Here is a 22,979-nt window from a genome sequence, read left to right as displayed (position 1 = left end):
CGATCCTTTTCAGGTGAAAATTTCCATTTAATAATTGTTGCTATCTGGATTATAATGTTACTTTTATTTAGTCATTATTAGAATTTATGTTTGACGATCACAAAAATTCGTATAAATTGACATGAATGTAATTTGTAATGCAATCGTATGTAGTGTAATAAATAAATCTAATTCTAAAATCTAAAATCTATAGGCTGAATTATTATTAATTATACTTTCAGAGCTATTGAGGTAATGTCAAAACCCGCGCGATCGTCATATCTTCCGTCGCTAGTTTCGCGTGACAGGTCATACTTTTATATTCCATTTTTTTTTCTAACTCTTTCGTAACTTTTCGCCATATGTATAAATGTATCAATAGTTTTAGTATCTGGAACATTAATAGTTTTAAGATTTTCCGGCAAGCTCGGCCGAATTTCACCTTCCCATACAACGGAGTTTTGTTCTCATTTTAAAACTACGTGTTGGATTGTAATGAAACTTTGCACATACAATGACATGACATGAGGTATATCTAGAGCTGAAATCAGTTGATATAGCTCCACCTTAAAAAATAAACCAAATAGAGCAGAAACAAGTTTTGTATGAAAATCTTAAATTCGCTGTATTTTTTAGGGTTCCGTAGCCAAATGGCAAAAAACGGAACCCTTATGCATTCGTCATGTCCGTCTGTCTGTCCGTTTATGTCACAGACATTTTTTTCCGAAAGTATAAGAACTACTGTTCAAACTTGGTAAGTAGATGTATTCTATAAACCGCATTAAGAAGAAACACACAAAAATAGAAAAAAAAAACATTAAATTTTGGGGTTCCCCATACTTGGAACTGAAACTCAAATTTTTTTTTCCATCAAACCCATACGTGTGGGGTAGCTCATAAGGGCTTCAAAATATTGAGGTTTCTAATATCATTTTTTCTAAACTGAATAGTTTGAGCGAGAGACACTTCCAAAGTGGTAAAATGTGAGCCCCCCCCCCCCTGTAACTTCTAAAATAACAGAATGATAAAACTAAAAATATATATGATACCTATACATTACCATGCAAACTTCGAAAATTGGTTTGAACGAGATCTAGTAAGTAGTTTTTTTTTTATACGTCATAAATGGTACGGAACCCTTTATGGGCGAGTCCGACTCGCACTTGGCCGAAAAGTTTCAGAACAATATAGCAAGTCGTTTTTAAATGAGATTGCTGGGGACCCTTAAGTATCAAAATTGAAATCATCGTCCGATATATTTTCCAACTCTTCACGCTTATCTTCTTTAGGCAATAGATCTTCTAAAGTTATTTTATCTTGATCACTAAGTCTTTTTTCACCAATTTGTTCATCTAATGCATCCATTAGATTGCTATTGTTAATTTCATTTTCATTATGTCTATTTAGTTGTTCATGGCATCTGTTCAATTCTTCAATACTTGATATTACTTCGTTAATTAATTTTTCTGAATTTCTATCGGTTTCTCCTATTAAATTTTCAATGCTGTGTTTGATTGGACTCTCTTTGTTTATTTGTTTACTAACTTCTTCATTTTTCTTAATTTCAACATTGCATTTTGAATCTTTTTCCGGAGAACTTTCGTTTTGATTCATTTTGAAGTTATTTACAAGAGAATTTTCATTTTGAGGAGTATTGATTCCATTAACTGGAACATTTTCAAGATCGCTAGTATTAACAGCTACGCTTTCATCATCTTTTGATTTTTGTAAGCTTATGTCGATTTTCTTATCATAATTATCTAGCCTATTGATTGTTTCATTTTCGTTATTAACATCATTTATTTCATTACTTTCTAATACTTTATCAATAGTTTTTTCACCAATATTGACTTCATCATTGCTTGATTCTTCACAATTTACATTATCATTAGAATCTATTACATTTTCTTTTGTACTATCATTATTTTCATTGTTTTCTAAATCCATTTTAGCACTATCGTCATGTGTTACTGTATCATGTACATTTTGATTGTCATCAGCTATTGTTTCATCATTTACTTTTCCATCAACAGTTTCACAATGACTATCATCGGATGTGGTTTTATCATTTTCATCAAGATTATCATTATCAATCGTTTTATCATTTACATTAGCATCCACATTTTCAATCTCACTTTGTTCATTAGCTGTCTTGTCCTCATTCGTTACACTTTCACTCATTTTACTATCAAAACACCCAATAATATCCTTAATTCTAGCTGTAAAATCTTTGCTATCTAAACTGCCATTTCCCTTATTATCTAAACTATTTATAATATCATTAATGTCCTTACTTACACTGAATTCGTCTTCATTATCAAACGTTTCATTTTTGACCTTCTTTCTTTTTCTAGGTACTTTACCTAGAAGGTTTTTGGAGAATAGTTTTTTGATGGACAGAGTTGAGAGAGAAGGTACGCTTCTTATGATGGATTCTTCAACGTCACTATCGCTGTCCCAGTGTGTGAAAGAGAACTCTTCCTTGAGTGCGACAGGGATGGCGACCATGCTGTCGCGGAAGAGAGGTTCGCTCTTGACTGGAGGCAGCTTCATGTATGGGTAGATGTAGTTCTTCGCTAGCCCGTAGTTCTGAAAAGATAGAGTTTCTAAGAAATGTTGCCTTGGTTAACCGTTTATAAGGCATAACGGTGTCGGGAAATATGCAAAATTGAACTCTATCACTTTGAAATATAGTTCAAAATCAGGTGGGGAATATATTCCTCTGCCTTATAAACGCTTTTGATACCACATGTTTTCAACGTATGGTAGGTGCATATTTAAAACATTAAAAAAAAACTTTATTATAATGTCAAAATTTGTTCAGTATGTTAATTTATGTCTTTTAGAATATAGAAGTAGTTGGATAAAGTATAATAACACAAATTAATTGATCTTATATCAGAAATGAATTGCGTATAGTTTCAAAATAATACATCGTTAAAAATTTACTCATACTTAGTGCAAATAAAATAATTTAAAAACGAATAAATTGCCATTAAGGTTCCTCCTCCCGCAAAATACCGTAAAACTAAGTCACTTTGAACAGTTTTTTTATTTTAAATATGACACTTTTTAAGCAGAAAAAAATAACAATCTACAAGATAAGAGCAATGATATGGTTTTTCTCGAAATCTATTTTTATTTAAACAAATAAATAAATAAAAATCATTTAAATAAGTGAGTAAAAAAAAAATCTTAAAGAGTCACCCCAATTTCTTTCAGTTGTATCCTTATTACTACTGCAACTTTTATCGAAAATATATGAAACTTTACAACCTGTCTCACAAAACACTATAAAATTATTAGCTTTTCTTGCTTTTTGCAAATTAATAAATCAATGCCTCAATTCCTAAAAAAAAAGCCTAAATCCCGCCTTGGTTCCTACCATTACCCCGCTCTCGTCCGTATAGTCAGTGCGGGACAAGTCGTGTTGCTAGACGTACAGTCAGCTTCAAAAGTAACGGATGAAACAGGGTGTCAAAAGTATCTACCATTCTGTAACAGCTTAGCAAAATTTTATGGTTTTATATATAGAACAATTAAGACTGTAAAAGATATATTTGGAAAAGTTATCCGGAATATCAGATACTTTTGGCGCGTTGTTTCGTCCGCTACTATTGATGCTGGCTGTACCTGTGCTGCATTGCGTGCGCGAGCAAGCGAAATTCTATTTGAAACGCATAGTTCGGCGCGCTCGATCTTTTGCAGCGACTCGTGCGGTGAGGGGAATAAGCTCCGCCCACACGCGCGAGGTCGTTGGCGTCGGAGGTTTTTTCGTGAGGTGTTCTAGTGCGATTTCGGTGATTTTTGGAGAGTAGACGTTAACAATTTTTGGCTATTCATCCCGGTTATCGAAACGCATCTAACTTGTTGACTTGGCATTCTTTTTGGACTTTTGGTGTTTTTCGTTTGGAACGTTTTTTGTGCGGTTTTTGGTTTTTGCCAAAAAATTCTTATCTTCTTTTTCTTTCTTTTTCTGTTTTTCGATTTAGGCCGGTAATTTTTCATTTCTTTTTCTCTTTCTTCTTCCGTTTTCTCGGTAACGCTGGGACTTCTGGTTCCAGAGTTATAGGGAAAACAATTGTTTGTTTTGAAGTTTCGAATCTTGTTTTATTTTTTGGATAAAATTTCTATCTTCTTTTTCTTTCTTTTTTCTTCTTTGGTAGTGACAGGGGCATTTAGGCAAGGCTAAGCCCTACCTTGGGACGGGCGATTTATAATTTTCTGACGTCAGGGTCAGAAGTTATAAATTAAAAACCGGATTGCTATTCCTGTTTTTGCGGCGCTTCCAACTATTTTTCTTAAGTTGGTAAATTTTTGAAAAAGGATAGCGTCGTAACCTGGCTGGCTGGTGTCCGGGCGTTCGGGGATCTGGATAGGGGAGGTGAAACTCCGTATTCCTACCCTAGTCCCAAAATTTTCGGACGACTGCAAGGGGGGGGAAATAATTTTTGAACACTAATTCCGTAAGTTTGTCGAGTGTGGCGCAGATCACACTTGACCGTTTTTACGGAATTGGTGTTTAAGCTCTCTTCCTCCATGGTTTTGGAGGGGGAAACGCCGGATCCGGGTGGGGATAATAGAGGAGAAGGGGGGGAGGCAAGAAAAAGGGGGGGTCGCGGACGATCTGGAGGAATGGGGACCAACTCAGTGTCCCAAAGGGAGGCGAGCCTGGAGGTTAGCCAGGAAGGCGAGGACTCTGGAAGGGGGTATATTGGGGGGGGGGGGGGGGATGTCTCCCCCACCCCTACCTTGGGAAGATTCTGGTCGGGGGGAAAAAGGAGGGTAAGACGTCTCTCAGAGACGTCTACTGACGAGTGGAACAGTGTGGTGACGGACGGAGCCAGGAGTTCGAACCGTGACGAAACAGGGGGGAATAGCAGGGAGAGACGGGAGAAAAGGGGCAGAGACCATCAGGACAGTGAGGGTGAGACTCCAGTGCGCAAGGTGAGCACTTCCCGCCGTGGCCGTGGCAAAGGGCACTACACGGGACTCAGCGCCGCCAAGGCGCAACTGGAGGATTATGAGACGGTGTCTGAGACGGAAGCCCCATACAGTCCGAAACCGAGACGGAATACCGGTAGGCGTTCGCGGAGCCCAGTACAAACGGGGGAAGTTTCGGAGGGGTATGAAACTCCTGGTGGCCGCATCAAGGCCTGTGCGCAGGAGATATTAAGGGGTGCGGCCAAGAGCAAAAATTTAAAAGGCGAGATATGGGGTAAAATCAACTCTGCCTGCAGGGAGTTGTTAAGTGTGGCAGACTCGCTCGGTGAGTCCGAAGTTGTCCGCTCGCTGAAAGCGGACAACGACAGGATGAGGAGTGAGTTGGAGAACCTCCGCCGGGAGACAAAGGCTCTGCGCAAGGCCTTCTCCGAGCGCAGGCAGGCTGAGCCAATCAGGGCAGGGACGGAGTCGGAGTCGCAAACCCTTCTCGAGGAGCTGGGCAAGCTCATGGAGGTCCGCCTGGGGAGCTTCCAGAGGGGAATGTTTCAATCCCTGGGGAACATGGTAAATGCCCGCCTCGAGGGTGTGGAGGGACGACTGCCGCCGGAGCCCATCCGCCGGCCACCACTGGCGGCTGATAAGAGGAGGACGCTCCCGGACCAGGAAATGGACCTGGATGTGGCGGTGCACCAAGCGGAGGTACCTAGTGTCCCAAGGACACAAAGGAAGACTGGAGGGGCATCTCAATTGGCCTCCCCAATGGCGTCCAGCCAAACACCAGGAGCGCCCCGAGTGGCTGAAGCGCCCCCACTGCGGCAGGCACAGGCTGGACACACCCAAACCAGGCCGGTTCCAAAACCTAGGAGCAAAAAACCCCAGTCGGTGATCCCTGCGCCCAGGGTACCAGGAAGACAGGCCCGTCCGAGTGTGCCGCCACCCGCGCCGCCTACTTCCCAACAAGAAAGCTGGACCACTGTGGTTAAAAAGGGCAAGGCTAAGGCCCCTCCCCAGCCCCAACCACAGCAAACCCCGAGGAAGGCGACAGCCCCTAAATTAGTGGCCCCAACTATGGCGGCGGTTGTTGTGGCCCTCAAGCCGGACGCCCAAACCGACTACAGGTCGGTTATGGAGAGGGCCACCACACTTAAGTTGGCGGAGCTAGGCGTGGACCACCTGAATGTGCGCAGAACGGCCACGGGGGCGCGCATCATAGAGGTCCCAGGGGCGCAGAGCAGTCAGGCGGCGGACAACCTGGTGGAGCGGCTCCGGAGCCTTGTGGGCGATGTAGCGGAAGTCTACCGGCCGGTCAAGAAGGCCGAAATCAAAATCTCCGGATTCGACGAATCCGTCACTCCGGAGATCCTAAAAAGGGAGGTCGCCGCCAGAGGCAGGTGCCTAGAAGACCAAGTATCAGTTGGGGCAATACGGATGGCGGCCAACGGGACCGGCTCGGTTATCCTGCGGTGCCCACTGACAGCGGCCAAGGCAGTGGTCACAGCAGGACGCATAGTCATCGGGTGGTCTGCGGCCCGGGTGGAGGCGTTGGAACAGTTGCCCTTGCGCTGTTACCGCTGCATGGGGACGGGACATACACGGCCTCTGTGCACGTCCCCGGTGGATAGGAGCAGCTGGTGCTACAGATGCAGCAAACCAGGCCACATGAGCAGGGACTGTTTCGCGACGGCCCCCTGGTGCGCTGTATGCCACCATGCCGGTCTAAAGGCGGGACACGTAATGGGAGGGCAAGCCTGCACCCCCCCACCAGTCAGAGGGAAGGAGGCATACGCTGCTGGTCTTGCAAATTCCGCAGCGGCCGCGCCCAGGGATGTACCTGAAAATCGGACGGATCAGCAGCACATGGAAACTTAATGCCTCCTGGACAAAACTTGGAATTGCTCCAGTGCAACCTCAACCACTGCGCGCGTGCACAAGATCTTATGATCCAGCACATGGCGGAGTGGGAGGTTGCTGCGGCTGCTGTAGCGGAGCCATATTATGTCCCGCAGCAGGCTAACTGGGTGGGTGACGGGGTAGGCACGAAAGCCACGGTGGCCATTGTGGCGCCGGCCATGGGCGGTCTGCCCCTCTCCAGAGTCTCCACGGGTCCTGGTTATGTGGTGGCCAAATTGGGGGACATTGTATTGATTGGCGTGTACTTCTCCCCAAATAGGCCACTACACGAGTTCGAGGCCTACCTGGAGAGGCTGGGACGGGCGGTGGCCGGTGCGGCTCCCTCCCCCATAATGGTGTTGGGGGATCTCAACGCCAAATGCGCTGCGTGGGGCTCCCCTAGGACCGACCCCAGGGGAACAGTGCTCCTCGAGTGGTTGGTCGGGCTGGGGCTTGAAGTGGTGAACCAGGGCACAGCCAACACCTGCGTGCGCCTGGGGGGGGGGGGTCTATTATTGACGTCACTTTGGCCTCCCCAGTGGCGGCAGCGTGCATTGCGGATTGGCGTGTCCTGGAGGACACGGAGACCCTCTCTGATCATCTATACATCAGAATGAGGGTCTCCAGGGCCCAGCAAGGCCAGCAGCTCAGGCAAGCAAGGGATACGAGGAGATCTCCGAGGTGGAGCCTGGCCACCCTGGATCGGGAGGCGGCCAGAGAGGCGGCCATGGTGGAGGCCAGATGGGGGCGTCAAATGCCAGAGGAGGCCAATGCGGACAGTATGGCCCTTGGCTTCCGCGCTTCCCTCACAAGGGCATGCGACGCCTCAATGAGGAGAGCGGGGCCTCCTCGGAGGAAAAAGGCGACGTATTGGTGGTGTCCGGAAGTGGCCGCTCTCCGGACTGCCAGTAATGCCGCGAGGCGGCAATTCACACGCTGTCGAAGGAGGCGGCACACCAAGGAGGAGCTGGAAGCGTACCACCGGGAGCTGAATGAGGCCAAGAAGGCCCTCAACCTTGCCATCGCCAAGGCAAAGGATGCGGCGCACGGGGCCTTTTTGGCCTCTTTAGATGAGGACCCATGGGGACGGCCTTATAAACTTGTAAGGAAGAAGCTCCGTCAGGCCGCCCCCATGGAAGCCATGGACATGGGGACCCTCCGGGGTATTTTAGAAGGTTTATTCCCTCCAGCCCCAGACTTCGCCCCTCCTGCAATGGTGGCCCCCAGGGAGGAGGAACAGCTGGATCCTGAGGAGGTGCCCCTCGTGACAGAGGGCGAAATGGCCCGTGTCGCCCATAGGGTTAGAGCCTGTAGGAAAGCCCCTGGCCCAGACGGGGTCCATGGGAGGGTCTTACCCATCGTAATGGAGCACCTTGGAGACTGTCTCCAGTCCATCTTTAATCGGTGCCTTAGGGATGGACAGTTTCCAAGGTGCTGGAAAGAGGGAATTGTGTGCCTCCTCCGGAAGGAGGCCAGGCCGGCGGACTCCCCATCCGGGTGGAGGCCAATAGTCCTGTTGGACGAGGCGGGGAAGATGCTGGAACGCATATTGGCGTCAAGAATAGGTCGACACCTACAGGAGACAGGCCCCGATCTCACTGGGCGCCAATATGGGTTCCGAAGCGGCAGGTCCACGTTGGACGCATTGGGGGCACTTCGGGCCTTCCGTGAGAATGCTTTAAAGCGAGGGGAGGGTACCATTGCGGTGTCTCTGGACATTGCCAACGCGTTCGGTACCCTCCCATACTCGGTGATACGGGAGGCCCTGAGGTACCACGAGGTGCCCCCATACCTGAGGCGAGTCGTAGACCACTACCTGTCAGATAGGGTGGTGGTCTGCAACACGCCCGAGGGGCGACTGGAAAGGCGGATGACCTGCGGTGTTCCCCAGGGGTCGGTGCTTGGACCCCTGTTGTGGAACATCGGCTTCGACTGGGCCATCCGAGCAGAGCTGCTCCCCCGGATGGCCCTCATGTGTTACGCCGATGACACGATGGTGGCCATTCGGGGTAAGGACCTGGGGGAGGCAATGCGGAGGGCGGAAGTGGCGGCGGACCTCATGATTCATAGGATCCGCCTCCTAGGACTGAGAGTCTCCCTCACAAAGACTGATGCAATAGTCTTTGCGAGGAGAGGTTGGAGGGTGCCCGCCGGGTCCTTCCTCAGAATAGCCGGCGAGGATGTCCAGGTGAGGCCCCATATAAAGTACCTCGGCCTCACGCTGGACAGATGTTGGAACTTCGGGGAGCACTTCCGCCAAATTGCTCCCCGAATAGTGACGGCGGCGTCGGAGATGGGTCGGCTGCTGCCCAACGTGGGAGGACCGTCCCATGCCTGCAGACGTCTATACGCTGGAGTAGCCCGATCCATGGCCCTCTATGGGGCCCCGATCTGGGCCGACAAACTCAATGGGGAGAATAAAGCCCTGCTTCGGAGGCCCCAACGGGTAATAGCTGTACGCGTCTGCAGGGCCTATGTGACGGTGAGTTGGGCGGCAGCGTGCGTATTGGCGGGCACCTCCCCTTGGGAACTGGATGCTGAGGTGCTCGCTGATGCGCACAGACGGAGAATCAGGAGTAGGGAGACGGGCGACTTCCCTGCTCCTGAAGAAGTGAGGGAGGCACGCAGAATGGCGCAGAGGAGATTGCGTGAAAAGTGGAAGGAGGACCTGGAGAACTCCCCCTATGGAACCTACACCATAGGGGCAGTTCTCCCGTCGCTAGACCGATGGCTTGACCGGACGCACGGCAGGGTTGGGTTTAGACTGGTGCAGGTACTGACCGGACACGGGTGCTTCGGTCACTACCTGCACTGGATCGGTCGCGAGCCTACCCAATCCTGCCATCAATGTGACGAGACGGACGACACCGCCCAGCACACCCTGCAGGTGTGCAATCGCTGGGCGGTGGAGCGGAGTGCGCTGGTGGTAGCCATCGGGACCAATGATCTCTCGCTGCACAGTGTCGTGGCGGCCATGCTGGGCAGCGAGAGATCCTGGGAGGCGGTGACCTCCTTTTGTGACGCGGTTGTCTCGCAAAAGGAGGTCGAGGAGCGGGAGCGCGAGGAGGATCCAAACGCGCTCCCGATAAGGCGAAAACGAGCGGGCAGGAGGGCTAGGCGGTTCGCCATTGCGAACCGCGCTATTCCCCAGTAGGGCAGCGGGTGAGGGACCCGCAACACGGCCCTACATGGGAGGGGGGAGAGTCAGTTATGCGTTTGCTGATTCTCCCCAAACTGGTGTGAAGTCCCGGTTCATCCGGGTCGGGACCGCCGGGGGGGTGCTGAGGTGACATGCTTGCGAGCCCCCTGCACCCCCCTTAACGGCATGGACGGAAACGCCGCAGGGGAGGTTAGTGGGTATTCTCCTCCTCCCCCTCTGAATAGCAGAGGGGGTTATGGAAGGAGCGAGTCCCACAAACCGCCCCCCCCAATGGGCTTCCCTCGCCCGGGGGGCGATGATGCGTAAATGCATTCACCCCTGCGATACCAAAAAAAAAAAAAGGTCGTTGGCGTCGGGTGCAGCCTTAAGTAAGTAAGTACAGTCAGCCTCACAATTTTTTAAATGTGGCAATACTGACGTAAATGCTAGCTTACTACTCTTACAGTTCTACTCACCGGTTTGACCCTAGAAACGTCATAATGGTCGCCCATCTCTCGAGCCAGCAGCCCGTCGCAGCTGGTGATCCGCACCTGCATGGGCTTCAGTCTTCGGAGGACGTCCGGGTCGGCTATCAGGTCTCCTCCTGCGACACAGGAAACAATGGTAGAATAGTACATTGTGCAACGAGGGGGTAAGGGAATTAAAGACCCGAGTTTGCAATATTCATACACCCAGAGTTACAATGTTTTTCATCACACTTGCGAAGAAAAAGCTAGCGAAATAATTCTTAAATACGGTGACATTTCATACATTCGTCCGCCATATTGTCCTTGTTTGACAGATTAGGCGTCGAAGGCACAGACCAATCTGGCATTCAGCCACGATTGATAATAGTGTAAGAATATTTTAAACGGCTATTAAATTAATGAAATTAAATCTTTTTAAACGTAGATAAAAATATTAAATTAGAAACGTCAGTAGTTTAAAAGTAAACCTACATGGTTCGTATGAATTAGTGACAGAACTTTTTAAAAAGCTATAACTCATGGCGAAACTATAAGGGTTCCTATTTGACTACGGAACCCTAAATAGGACTTACGTAAGTCGATCCAAAATGATGTATAACTCACCCTTTCTCTTCTGGCTACACTGACTTTCATGTTTCTTTAGTGTCTTCGCGGTTGCATACGTTCTGGAGCACTTTGAACACTTGCCTGTCAATATAACGATTTCGTTAACACTTTGGGTGCCGGGCGCCCCATTATAAAATGAACACATACGTGTTCTTGGCAGTGAATGTGTTAAGACATGCAACTTTGCCCAACAGGCCAACTTTGCCCTCTTTGTGAAACAGTATGATATTACAATATTACCATGAGTAATAAAAAACATGAGTAGTGTTATGTCTGAAAAAAACTGTGGCCGTTTTCGGTCCATTAGCAAATTTGAGACCGCGGCCGGCAAAACGTCCCACTTTGTCGCTTGCCATAAGGACGAGCTTTGCGTATCTTTATTCGAATAACCTGACAAGGCGTGCTTATGGCAAGCGACAAAGTGGGACGTTTTGCCGGCCGCGGTCACTAAAGTAATTTTGGATCTGAAGGGCAATTGGGATGCAGGTTAAATCTCGCTGTATATGGGCGTCCTGCGCCACCCCCTCCCCCAGGACACAGTGGGCAAAGTTGGCAAAATAATACTGATATTTAAATGAGCAAAGTTGAGCCCGCGATATATTTTATTTAAGTGGGATAGGTAAGCAGAATAAACTTTAATCAATTTTAAATTCATATGGCCGATGGCCAAGTGGACGGGGCATTCATATAGTCAGAAATTTTGTTCTCTTGGCGACGCCCATGAACCCTACCAAATTACGTAGGTTATGTATGGTATGTTGTCAGGAACGTTAAAACGTGTTTTTAATTTTACGCGGGTTTAGGGTCGGCAACGCGCATGTAACTCCTCTGGAGTTGCAGGCGTACATAGGCTACGGAGACTGCTTACCATCAGGCGGGCCGTATGCTTGTTTGCCACCGACGTAGTATAAAAAAAAAAAACACAAGTGCAGGACATTGATGTGCACGTATCAGTTATAAGCTGTCTGTGCATTCATAAATAATAGTAATAATAACCGGCCAAGAGCATGTCGGGCCACGCTCAGTGTAGGGTTCCGTAGTTACTCTTCCGTCACAATAAGCTAAACTCGAGCTTAAAGTATAGTAAATTGTTAACCAACAGAGATGTGACTTATTTTAAATACTTGTATTTAAAATGCAAATACAAAATGCTAAATACCTATTTTGTATTTTGTATTTAAATACCTTTTAAAGAAAACTATTTTGTATTTTATTTCAAATAGTTTTTGGAACCTATTTTCTATTTTCAAAATACAAAATACTTTTTATTAGGTAAAGTAAGTAGGAGTTACAGTCTCTTCTGACGTTACAATCCTTGCAACTCTCTCATTCTTTTATGGCGACCGGTCTGGCCTAGTGGGTAGTGACCCTGCCTATGAAGCCGATGGTCCCGGGTTCAAATCCTGGTAAGGGCATTAATTTGTGTGATGAACACAGATATTTGTTCCTGAATAATGGGTGTTTTCTATGTTTTTTTTTGTTTTTTTTTAGTTTATTTATTCACTATGAATTTTTTGAAACAGGGTTTAACACAATAAGCCACTATTGAAAACCTCTAGGGTTTATGTAATAGTTGGCGAGATCGCGCGGACTGATTTGCGTTTGCTTAATACTATTATTACATACTTAGTTATATTTTCCTGTCGAAGCTGTTATTGTATCTATCGTTTTAATATCGACCTTATGTATATGTATTTAAGTATTTATAAATATTTATAATATATCATTGTCTAGTACCCACAACACTGTGTAATAATATTACTGTAATAGTAATAATATTACTGTGGGACTTTCAATTTGTGTAATAATGTCCTATAATATTTATTTATTATTTTAACATGGAACTGGTGAATCTGTTTAGTAACGCCGCAAATGACCACAAGCGTATCGAGAGATTAAAAATGTGGAATCTTAACCGTTGCAAGGGTTTCAAGGCACGAGAGGTATACACACTTTTCTGCCCTGATGAAACACAAACGAGACGTTTTCACCAACCAACGAGAGGTATATACTAGCTGTAAAACATTACAAATCTAAATGAATGCTTTTAATAATTGACCGTTAAAAACCATCACTTAAAAGTCCATTCAACCGGTAAACATGAGGAGACACAAAATTTGCACTCTAGAGGACTGATATACACACTATTTTTAAAGAATAAAGAAAGCCTTTCCAATTTGTTAATTCGGTTTAAAGAATTTTTGATTTCTCATAAGAATTTTTTACAATTCACTTACACGAGAATTAGGAGTAAATAAGTTAACAATGTACGGGTGAGCGTATGCATGCATATTTACATTCACACAATACTAACAAGTGCCTTAAATTACCTTAAAATATATACATATCTACAGTTTTCATTTAGTGTAACTACGCAAAAGGCAAAACATTATTTCTGCACTAAATGCGGGTCATTGACATACAACAAACTCATTAATTTACCTTAGTAGGATTAATCTTAGCTGTAAGAAAATAAATCTAGCCATACGCGACCATATACCGCTCAGTACAAAATATAATTAGCGCAATTTTAGTATTTTTGTAAATTTTTATTGGTAAAAAATGTGATCATATAATGTTATTTACTTAAGCGTATTCGATACATATACTTACATTAGTGGGTAGACTAACAAAATATGCAGTGAGTTGATGCTTAGCTGATGTGTTTACGCCGAGCGTGCTGCACACTTACAGCGATAAGAGTCTACACAGATTAAGGATGAATGGAAGTGGCTTAAAGCGCGCTGCGGACATCAGAGCGCACTTGGTTAGTTACAAAAGATTTTAGTAATTTTTTGAAAGTGGGCATAGTTTTAGCGTCTTTTATGCTTGTTGGAAGCTTATTATATAAATTTGCTCCTTCATATAAAATAGTTTTTTTGCCATAGTTAGTACGTGGCGTACGAAGTATTAGACTATTACAATTTCTTAATTTAATTTTTTGTACGTCCTGTTTTTTTTTTAAAGGATATTTGAATATGGAGGTCTTTTTGCAAGATTTTACGTATTAGTACACATGTATTGTATTTATAGCATTGATTGATGTTCAATATTCTAGTTTTTTTTTGTATAAAGTGTTAGAGGGTGTAAGGTAGTCATAGTTAAACAGAACTTTCAATAGTTTGTTTTGTGCTCGTTGAATAGGTTTTAAGTGTGTAGCAGCGGCAGAACCCCATATTTCGATGAGGTAGTCGATATGAGGTTTTACAAGGGTGTTATAAATAGTATATCGAACTTTCGTCGGGAGACAGCGGGTTATACCACGCAGGGCGCCGGTAAGAGAAGTCATTTTGCATTTAATTTTATCAATGTGTGTTTTCCATGTTAATTGTTTATCTAGTACAAGACCAAGATATTTTTCATGTTCAACTCTGTTAATACACTGATTGTTTATTTTTAACGGTTCTATTGAATGAAGTTTTTTTATTTTTTGGTGCAAATATTATAAAATTTGTTTTTGTGACATTTATAGTTAAGAGGTTGCCCTGAAACCACTTATTTAGGATATTCAAGTCCGTTTGAGCTTCACTTATAAGGTCCTGAATCGAATTACCGAAGTAAAACAAGCTTGTATCGTCAGCATATAGAGTCGGGTCCCCCTTGAGCCCGATTTCATGTAAGTTATTAATGTAAACCAGGAAAAGTAATGGCCCTAGTATGGACCCTTGTGGTACTCCGCATGTAACTGGTAGTGGCTTACTTTCCTGTCCACCTAGTTTTACTATTTGCTTTCGGTTAGAAAGATAGGACTCAAACATCTTAAGCGCAGTTCCAGTTATGCCCATGCATTTTAGTTTATTTAAGAGTATTTCGTGACTGACGGTGTCGAAAGCCTTCCTTAAGTCGATAAAAACTCCAAGAGCTACTTTCTTTTGATCAATGGCTATTTTGATTTTAGTGACTAGATCTACAGTTGCAGTAAGTGTATTAGATTGGGATCTGAAACCATATTGTTTACTGTACAGAAAATTGATTGATTGCAAGTGTTTTTCGAAACGATTCTTAATTAGATTTTCTATTATCTTTGACATAAATAATTCCGAGCAATACCTACTAAATTTTTAATTCAGACTAGGTATTCACTATTTAAGAGTACCTTTTATCGCAAAGTATTTGTATTTTAAAAAAGCATTTTGAAAATACCTATTTTGTATTTAGTATTTGAAATACAAATCTGAAAACTATTTTGTATTTTGTATTTGAAATAGTATATCAAGGAAGTATTTGTATTTTGTATTTAAATACTTTTTATAAACTATTTTTCACATCTCTGTTAACCAAGGGATGAAACGGTACCTTTCACCTGAGTTAAACAAATAGGCAAATTTGCATAATCAGTACCTAATTAAATAAGTCTTTTTACTATGAAGGGAAAACTTTTTGCGATAACTCAAAAACAGCTAAACTGATCATGTCCGCTATAGTTTTCATTTAATGTCTTTCTTAAGTTCTACTTCCACGATTTTTTTCATATTTTTTGGACCTATGGTTCAAAAGTTAGAGGGGGGGGGGGGACACATTTTTTTTTGTTTCGGAGCGATTATCTCCGAATATATTCACTTTATCAAAAAATGTTTCTTGAAAACCCCTATTAGTTTTGAAAGACCTTTCCAACGATACCCCACACTCTAGGGTTGCAGCGAAAAAAAAATTTCACCCCCACTTTACGTGTAGGGGAGGTACCCTAAAAAAAAAAATTTTTAGATTTTATTGTACGACTTTTTCGGTTTTATTGATTTATATATCCATGCCAAATTTCAGCTTTCTAGCACTAACGACCACGGAGCAAAGCCTCGGACAGACAGACAGACAGACAGACAGACAGACAGACAGACAGACAGACAGACAGACAGACGGACATGGCGAAACTATAAGGGTTCCGTTTTATGCCATTTGGCTACGGAACCCTAATAAAAAAGACAGGTTAGTGTGGTACCTCCGAGGCGCGCGCCGGGCGCCCGGCCGGGGCAGCGGTGCGCGCGCAGCCCGGCCGCCGCGAGCAGCGCCGGGCACTCCTCGCACTGCACGCTCGGCGGCTCGTCGCCCACGCACAGGCCCGACTCTATGTGTCTGGATAACGATACATACATATTTATACACGGAACTGGCACCATTCTCGGTGCTCGTGGGGCCAACTTACAAGGAAGGGTACCCAACTGTCCGACTCCGATTTGATTCATTTTGATATATGTTATAGAGTAGTCTAAAATAACGGACACGTATTTTTTTTCAGCTGCCCAAACTCAACCTATTAGGAGAAATTGTCCTCCAAAGTACTAAATCTTCTAACTCCTATAGAAAGTGATGCTCGAGCAACTTGCTAGTTAATGGCTGGTTTGAGTATATGTTTGAAAGCAGCAAAAAATAATGAGCACGTGTTTTGTTATATCGGCTAAAACTCATTTTTTCCTAAAAAAAATCGACATTCGAAGTTTTATAATATCTTATCACTATAGTTACACATAAAGACGGGTGTTTTTTTTAGGAAAACTTGAGTTTAAGCAGGTATAACAAAACACGTGTACATTATTTTTTCCTGCTCTCAAACATATACTCAAACAAGCCATTAACTAGCAAGTTGCTTGAGCATCACTTTCTTTAGGAGTTAGAAGATTTAGTAACTTTTTAGTACTTTGGAGGACAATTTCTCCCAATAGGTTGAGTTTGGGCAGCTAAAAAAAAATACGTGTCCGTTATTTTAGACTACTCTATAACATATATCAAAATGAATCAAATCGGAGTCGGACAGTTGGGTACCCTTCCTTGTTAGATAAAAAAAAATACAAAATTTGTACAGCATTAAAGTGAAAATTAAGGCACTATACAAATTAATTTATAGATGACAGTATATACAAGAAATAACAGGAACATAATAAAATCAAGTGACATCCAGAGTTTCACAATACATCTGACATGTCTGACATATATTTGCCCGGGGAGTTGCAGAAATATCACTTTCTGGTGCCCATGACAGAAGCGAGTTCAAGCCTTAGCCATTTATTATATTATTATGTGTGCGTAAAAATGTTAGAGCGATTAATTGGACCTTTGATATCTTCACGAAAAAATTAATATTATAGAAACGGTAATTGATAATGTATACTATATGATATACTCGTAATAAAATAAATCAATTATTGCGGAAAATATATTTTAGTTGGTTTTGGCCAGTGTACCATGGATTTCCGCCGTTGATTATTGTAATATCGAACTCACAAAATCATACTGGTTGATAAGAATATCATTATAAACTTATGTTATAATGGTTATCTGTTCATTTTAGGTAGTTTAAATTCTCTTAGATATGAGTTTATCGACATGGCCACAATGTGGTGTGTGTAAGGCTATGGTGACAGCTGGCTTAGACTCCATCTTTAGGAATATTATATCTATGGCTACTGCCATAGACAGTAGACAAGATGGCGCTGGTCGCCGCTGCAAAGGCCGCGTTCAACTTATGGTAGGGCGTGTCGTACAGCTGCGACCGTGGCCTCCAAATGGTCTCGCCGGAAGATCAGCGCTGACTTACGGGTCAAATATAGAGGTGAATTGTCAATAGTTATTTACGATACAAGTGCGAAAAATAGGAAATTCGTAACGAGTGGCGATAAATTAAAACACGACCGAAGGGAGTGTTTTAAATCAACACGAGTTGCCAATTACCTATTCGCACATGTATCGTACAACGTTTTACAGTACATTTATGACCCTTGAAATTTTCGACATAGTTACATAATGTGCTAATTTACGCACTAGTGCGGAAAAGTAGTACAGTCAGCATCAAAAGTAGCGGATGAAACAACGCGCCAAAAGTATCTGAAATTGCGGATAACTTTTCCAAATATAGATAAATTGTTAAAATTCGCGCTCAAAAGTATATCTTTTACAGTCTTAGTTATTCTATATTAAAGACATCACTTTTTGGTAAGCTGTTACAGAATGATACTGACTGTACCATATGTACTGTAAAGAAAATTTTGTAGCCACAGTAAATAGACTCCAATCTTTCCACACATGATTAAAACTTTTAGAACGCCATTTGACTTTGATTATTGTGTCACTGATATGTGTTAAATATCAGAAAGTGGCGCCATAAACTGAAATAAACGTCATATAATAAGAAAAAAATTAATTTAATTTGTTCTAATACTTCTAATAGTAAGTGGCTCCATCTTACCGGGCATCGGCTAAAGGTTGTGACGCCATCTCTCGAAACGATGTCACCATACCTTCAATCTATATCTATTAGATGTCGCCATTTTTTGATATTTAACAAATTTACCACAAAACTACGATTTCGCACCTAAAAATAGGTCTATACGTAAGTTTTCACATTCTATTTGACACCTATTCTATTGGTGCTCCGTCGTCATAGGGTGCGGAAGTCATTGAAGCAGCGGCGAGAGTGGTAGGGGAAGATGGAGGCGCAGTGGTACCGGTGGTAGCCACCACTTCGGCGTTTACGAACTATTTACCGCACGGGTTGAGGCCAAATGTGCCAAATGGCAAATTTTTTCGACGCATTAGGTAATAATTTTGCCAAATTTAGCAACTTTTAAGGCTAAATGTGCCAATTGGCAACTTTTCTCCGTGCATTAGGTCATTATTGTGCCAAATTTAGCAACTTCTAAAGCCAAATGTGCCCATTGGCAACTTTTTACATCTTTGGACTTAATTTTGCACCCAAAGGTAGACCCACCTAAGTTTTTGAGTCCTGTATGGCATCTATTCTATTAGGACTTACTCGTCATACAGCTGAAGCGTGCGGAAGTCATCGAAGCAACGGCGACAGTGGTAGGGGAAGGTGGAGGCACTGTGGAACCGGTGGTGGCTCGCCGCCTCTTCGGCGGTCACGAACCAACTACCGCACGGGTTGCACGCGTTGCTGCAAAAAAATACATCAGATTGATGACTCAATACTCAGTACATATCCACCTGTATCGTCCTTACAGTATAGGCAGTGTTACTGCAATGTTCTGCCGCCAGAGTGCAGCACTGGCATGTATCTTAAACCATAGAGTAACTTATACCAAAGAGAATTAAGAAGACCAAGAGTGCTCACTCCATACAACGGTTTTGTTACTAAAAATACTATTATTTTCGTAGTCTACGTCTAGCGTCAAGTAGCGGAACTCTCAGTACTGTTACTCGAGAATAGATGTCGCAGTAAACAAAAAGTCTAATGCTCAACGATTTTCAGCTAATATTATATTATATTATATTTTCATGGATGACGCACTGTGGCCGGAGGGGGTTTACTACAGGCGGTTCATCTCTCTGAGGGATCGCGGAGAGGAGGCACTTAAGGAAAGCGGTGAGAATGGAAATATTATACAGAACGAACAATATGACAGATACACCCATTAGTCGCTTAATAAGTTTTAACTGTAAAAGTCTGAAGAGGTCGATAGAGGGTGTAAGGGATCTGTGCAAGGAAGGAGACATTGTGGCATTGCAGGAGACCTGGCTATTGCCGCACGACTTGCCGCTTCTCGGGACAATACATGAAGACTTCGCATATACGGGATCATCTGCAGTCGACACAGGGGCCGGTATACTTATAGGGCGGCCACACGGGGGAGTCGGGCTGCTATGGAGAAAGTCTGCGTTTTCGGAAGTCACCGTAGTCGAGTGTAAAAATGTGCGGTTAGTGGCAATAAAGGTGAAAGTGCGGGAGTCCACATTCCTAGTATTTAGTGTATATATGCCGGTAAATGAGCTTGAAAATGTGCCGCTGTTCACTGAATGCTTAGGCGAGATTAGTGCTATCAGCGAGGACAGCACGGACGTTGAGGCGATATATGTTTTAGGGGACTTTAATGCGCACCCTAAGGAACTTTTTTACCATGAATTGCTGCAGTTCTGCGAAACGCAGATGTGGAGTTGCGTGGATTTGGAAATGCTGGGCTCTGATTCGGGGACATTTACATTTACGAGTGAAGCGCACGGATGTAACAGGTGGTTGGACCACTGTGTTGTCACGGAGGCAGCGAGACAAACGGTTTGCAACGTGAGTGTGAAATATGACGCATATTGGTCGGACCACCTGCCGCTCATAATTGATTGTAAATTAAATAAGCTACAGATTAAATGTACTACTGGTAGGGTACGTAACGACGGGGTAATGTGGGGTGACAGGCAACCTTCGCAAATAGAAGTGTACCAAGCACTGTGCAACGAGAGCCTGAGAATGCTAGACTTTCCGACCGAGCTAACGTCATGTGCTGATAAATTATGTATGGAACGAAATCACTCGGTAATTTTAGATAAAATGTATGACGACATAATTGACACATTGACGGATGCGGCGAGAAAGTCTAGCAGGAAAGGGCACGCCAAGCGAAATGTCGTAGCGGGGTGGAACAAGTACGTCGCGGGCGCCCATAGACTCGCTAGAGAAAAGTTTATGGTGTGGATGTCGTTAAATAAACCTAAACAGGGACGAGTGTATGATGATATGTGTGATTCCAGGAGGGTCTTCAAGTCAAAATTAAAATGGTGTCAAGACAGGCAGGACCAAATTAAAGCCGACATCCTTGCCACTAAACGAGCAACAAATGACTTCAAAGCCTTCTGGAAAAGCACTAATAAGCTTAATGTGAGACCTAGTGTCCCTGGGAGTGTAGGGGGAGTTAGCGACAAGAAGGGCATCGCGAATAACTTCAAGCGAGTGTTTTCTATAGACCCAATCCTCCATAAACCTGTAAAAGCGGTGCTATGTGCTGAGTCCGTTATGGGTGAAAGTACCCTTAGTTTCTCAGCTAAGCAAGTTCAAAATGCGATTAAAAACATGCAAAGGGGTAAATCGCCGGGGCATGACGGGCTCAGCATAGAGCATCTCAAGTATGCGGGCATACACCTGCCACGGGTGCTGGCCATGTTCTACACGATGTGCTTAAGACACGCTTATCTCCCTAGGAAGCTCACTAGGACAGTTGTAGTGCCGCTGATAAAGAACAGAACGGGGGATTTGTCGGACATAGGAAACTACAGGCCCATCTCTCTGGCAACTGTTCTCGCCAAAGTACTTGATAGCCTTATTAATGAGCAACTTTGTAGATACGTGAAGCTGCATGATGCACAATTCGGCTTCCGTCAGGGATTGTCTACCGAGACTGCAATATTGTGTGTTAAGAGGGCTATCAGGTACTATAAAGACAGGAATACACCCATATATGCGTGTTTTCTGGACCTGTCGAAAGCATTTGACCTGGTTATGTACGACGTACTGTGGGACAAGTTAGCGAAAACGGGTATACCAAGGGAGTGCGTCGAACTGTTAAAGTACTGGTACGGCAGCCAGGTCAATTGCGTGAGATGGGCGGGAGAAGACTCAGACGAGTATAGTCTCAAATGTGGGGTTCGTCAGGGTGGACTAACATCTCCCATTCTGTTCAACCTCTACGTTAATGGGTTGATCGAGGAGCTCAGCAACACACATGTCGGATGTCATATAGAAAGAACGTGTTTCAACAACATCAGCTATGCAGACGACATGGTGTTGCTGGGTCCGTCGAGCGACTCGTTACGAAAACTCATCACTATATGCGAGGGGTATGCTGAGGAGCATGGTCTTAGGTATAACACTAGCAAGAGTGAGTTCGTCCTCTTTAAAGCCAAGAAATACAACCCAACAACAATACCTAAGATCATGCTTGGCGGTGTGCCCCTGAAGAGAGTGGAGAGGTTCAAATACCTGGGGCATATCCTTACAGAAGATCTGAAGGATGACCTAGACCTTGAGAGGGAGAGAAGGTCGATGGCGGTGCGTGGTAATATGATTGCCCGCAGATTTGCAAGGTGTAACGAACAAGTCAAAATGACGCTTTTTAAAGCATACTGTCAGGCGTTCTACACCTGCAGTCTGTGGGTAAATTTTACCCAAAGGGCATACAACGCACTGAGGGTCCAGTATAACAATGTCTTGAGGATGCTGTTGCGACTGCCCAAGCACTGTAGTGCATCTAGCATGTTTGCGGAAGCGCGAAGTGATGACTTTTTCGCAATCAGACGCAAGCGTGTTGGATCATTACTTAGGCGAGTGCGTTGCAGTGGCAATAGCCTCCTCAGGACATTGTCGGAAAGCCTAGACTGCCCTACAACAAAATACTGGGTCGAAGTTGCCATTGGAAGGGCCAAATAGGAAGTTTTTTGTTTTTATTTGGTTTTTGTTTTTATTTTATGTGTTTGCTCAAACTAACATAGTTATTAAGTCTAGAGTATAAGTACTAACATAATATGGATCTTTGATCTGAAATAAATAATTTTTATTTTTTATTTTATTTTTATTTTTTTATTTATTATAGCCAGAGTAACCGGAACTCTATTTTCAACTCCTACGTTTACTCTGGGTATAATATTATGGTAGCATCGAGCTGATCTGATGATGGAGACAGGAGGTGGCCATAGGAACTCTGTGATAAACCAACGCAACCTAATTATGTTTGGGTTTTTAAAATTGCCTCGATGAGTATTAGTTGCCTGTGGAAAGAAAAGTCAATGATAAAAGCTTGTACCAAAAATTAAATTTTTGCCAAAAACTTATTTCATTTGCGGGTGCCATTTTCAAAATTAATGCTTTTTACTTGTACACTTACGCAGGTTTAGTAAAGGTGGGCAAGTGAATACTCAAGTGTCTCGCGAAAGCGCCAGAGTTCTTGCACTGAATGTCGCATACTATGCACTTGTATGGAGGCACGGACGGTAGCGCGGGCTCTTCTGGGGGCTTCGGCGGCTCTTTAGTCTGCAAAATAAATAAAAGAACAGCTTAGGGCCTATGCACATCACGTTTTTTTAACGCGCCGTTCACGCGCGTTTGTTTTTGTATCGATATACACGCGTTCGCAAGTCAGATGCAGCTTGTAGACCTCTGCATATTAAAACACAAAATATTACTTTGCTAATCTGTGAAAAGATAACGTGCTAGTCAATCA

General features: G+C 43.9%; 1 protein-coding gene across 3 annotated transcripts in view; it reads right to left on the bottom strand.

Moving 5' to 3' along the window:
* Positions 1-1,120: 1,120 nt before the first annotated feature.
* Positions 1,121-22,979, bottom strand: part of LOC133532638 (uncharacterized) — a 36,432-nt gene continuing 14,573 nt past the window's right edge. For all 3 annotated transcript variants that reach the window (XM_061871394.1, XM_061871396.1, XM_061871395.1), the window contains 6 exons: positions 22,644-22,789; positions 18,791-18,931; positions 15,983-16,116; positions 11,044-11,127; positions 10,429-10,556; positions 1,121-2,568 (listed from right to left, as the gene is read on the bottom strand). In XM_061871394.1, the coding sequence (XP_061727378.1) occupies positions 1,204-2,568; positions 10,429-10,556; positions 11,044-11,127; positions 15,983-16,116; positions 18,791-18,931; positions 22,644-22,789 (1,998 nt within the window). In that variant the 3' untranslated portion in view covers positions 1,121-1,203. The remainder of the gene's footprint in view (positions 2,569-10,428; positions 10,557-11,043; positions 11,128-15,982; positions 16,117-18,790; positions 18,932-22,643; positions 22,790-22,979) is intronic.

The sequence above is a fragment of the Cydia pomonella genome, chromosome 27 (genome assembly GCF_033807575.1).
Source record: "Cydia pomonella isolate Wapato2018A chromosome 27, ilCydPomo1, whole genome shotgun sequence".
Classification (NCBI taxonomy): Eukaryota; Metazoa; Arthropoda; class Insecta; order Lepidoptera; family Tortricidae; genus Cydia; species Cydia pomonella.
Note: the sequence above shows the minus strand (reverse complement) of the source record. Positions and strands in the feature narration are given on the sequence as shown.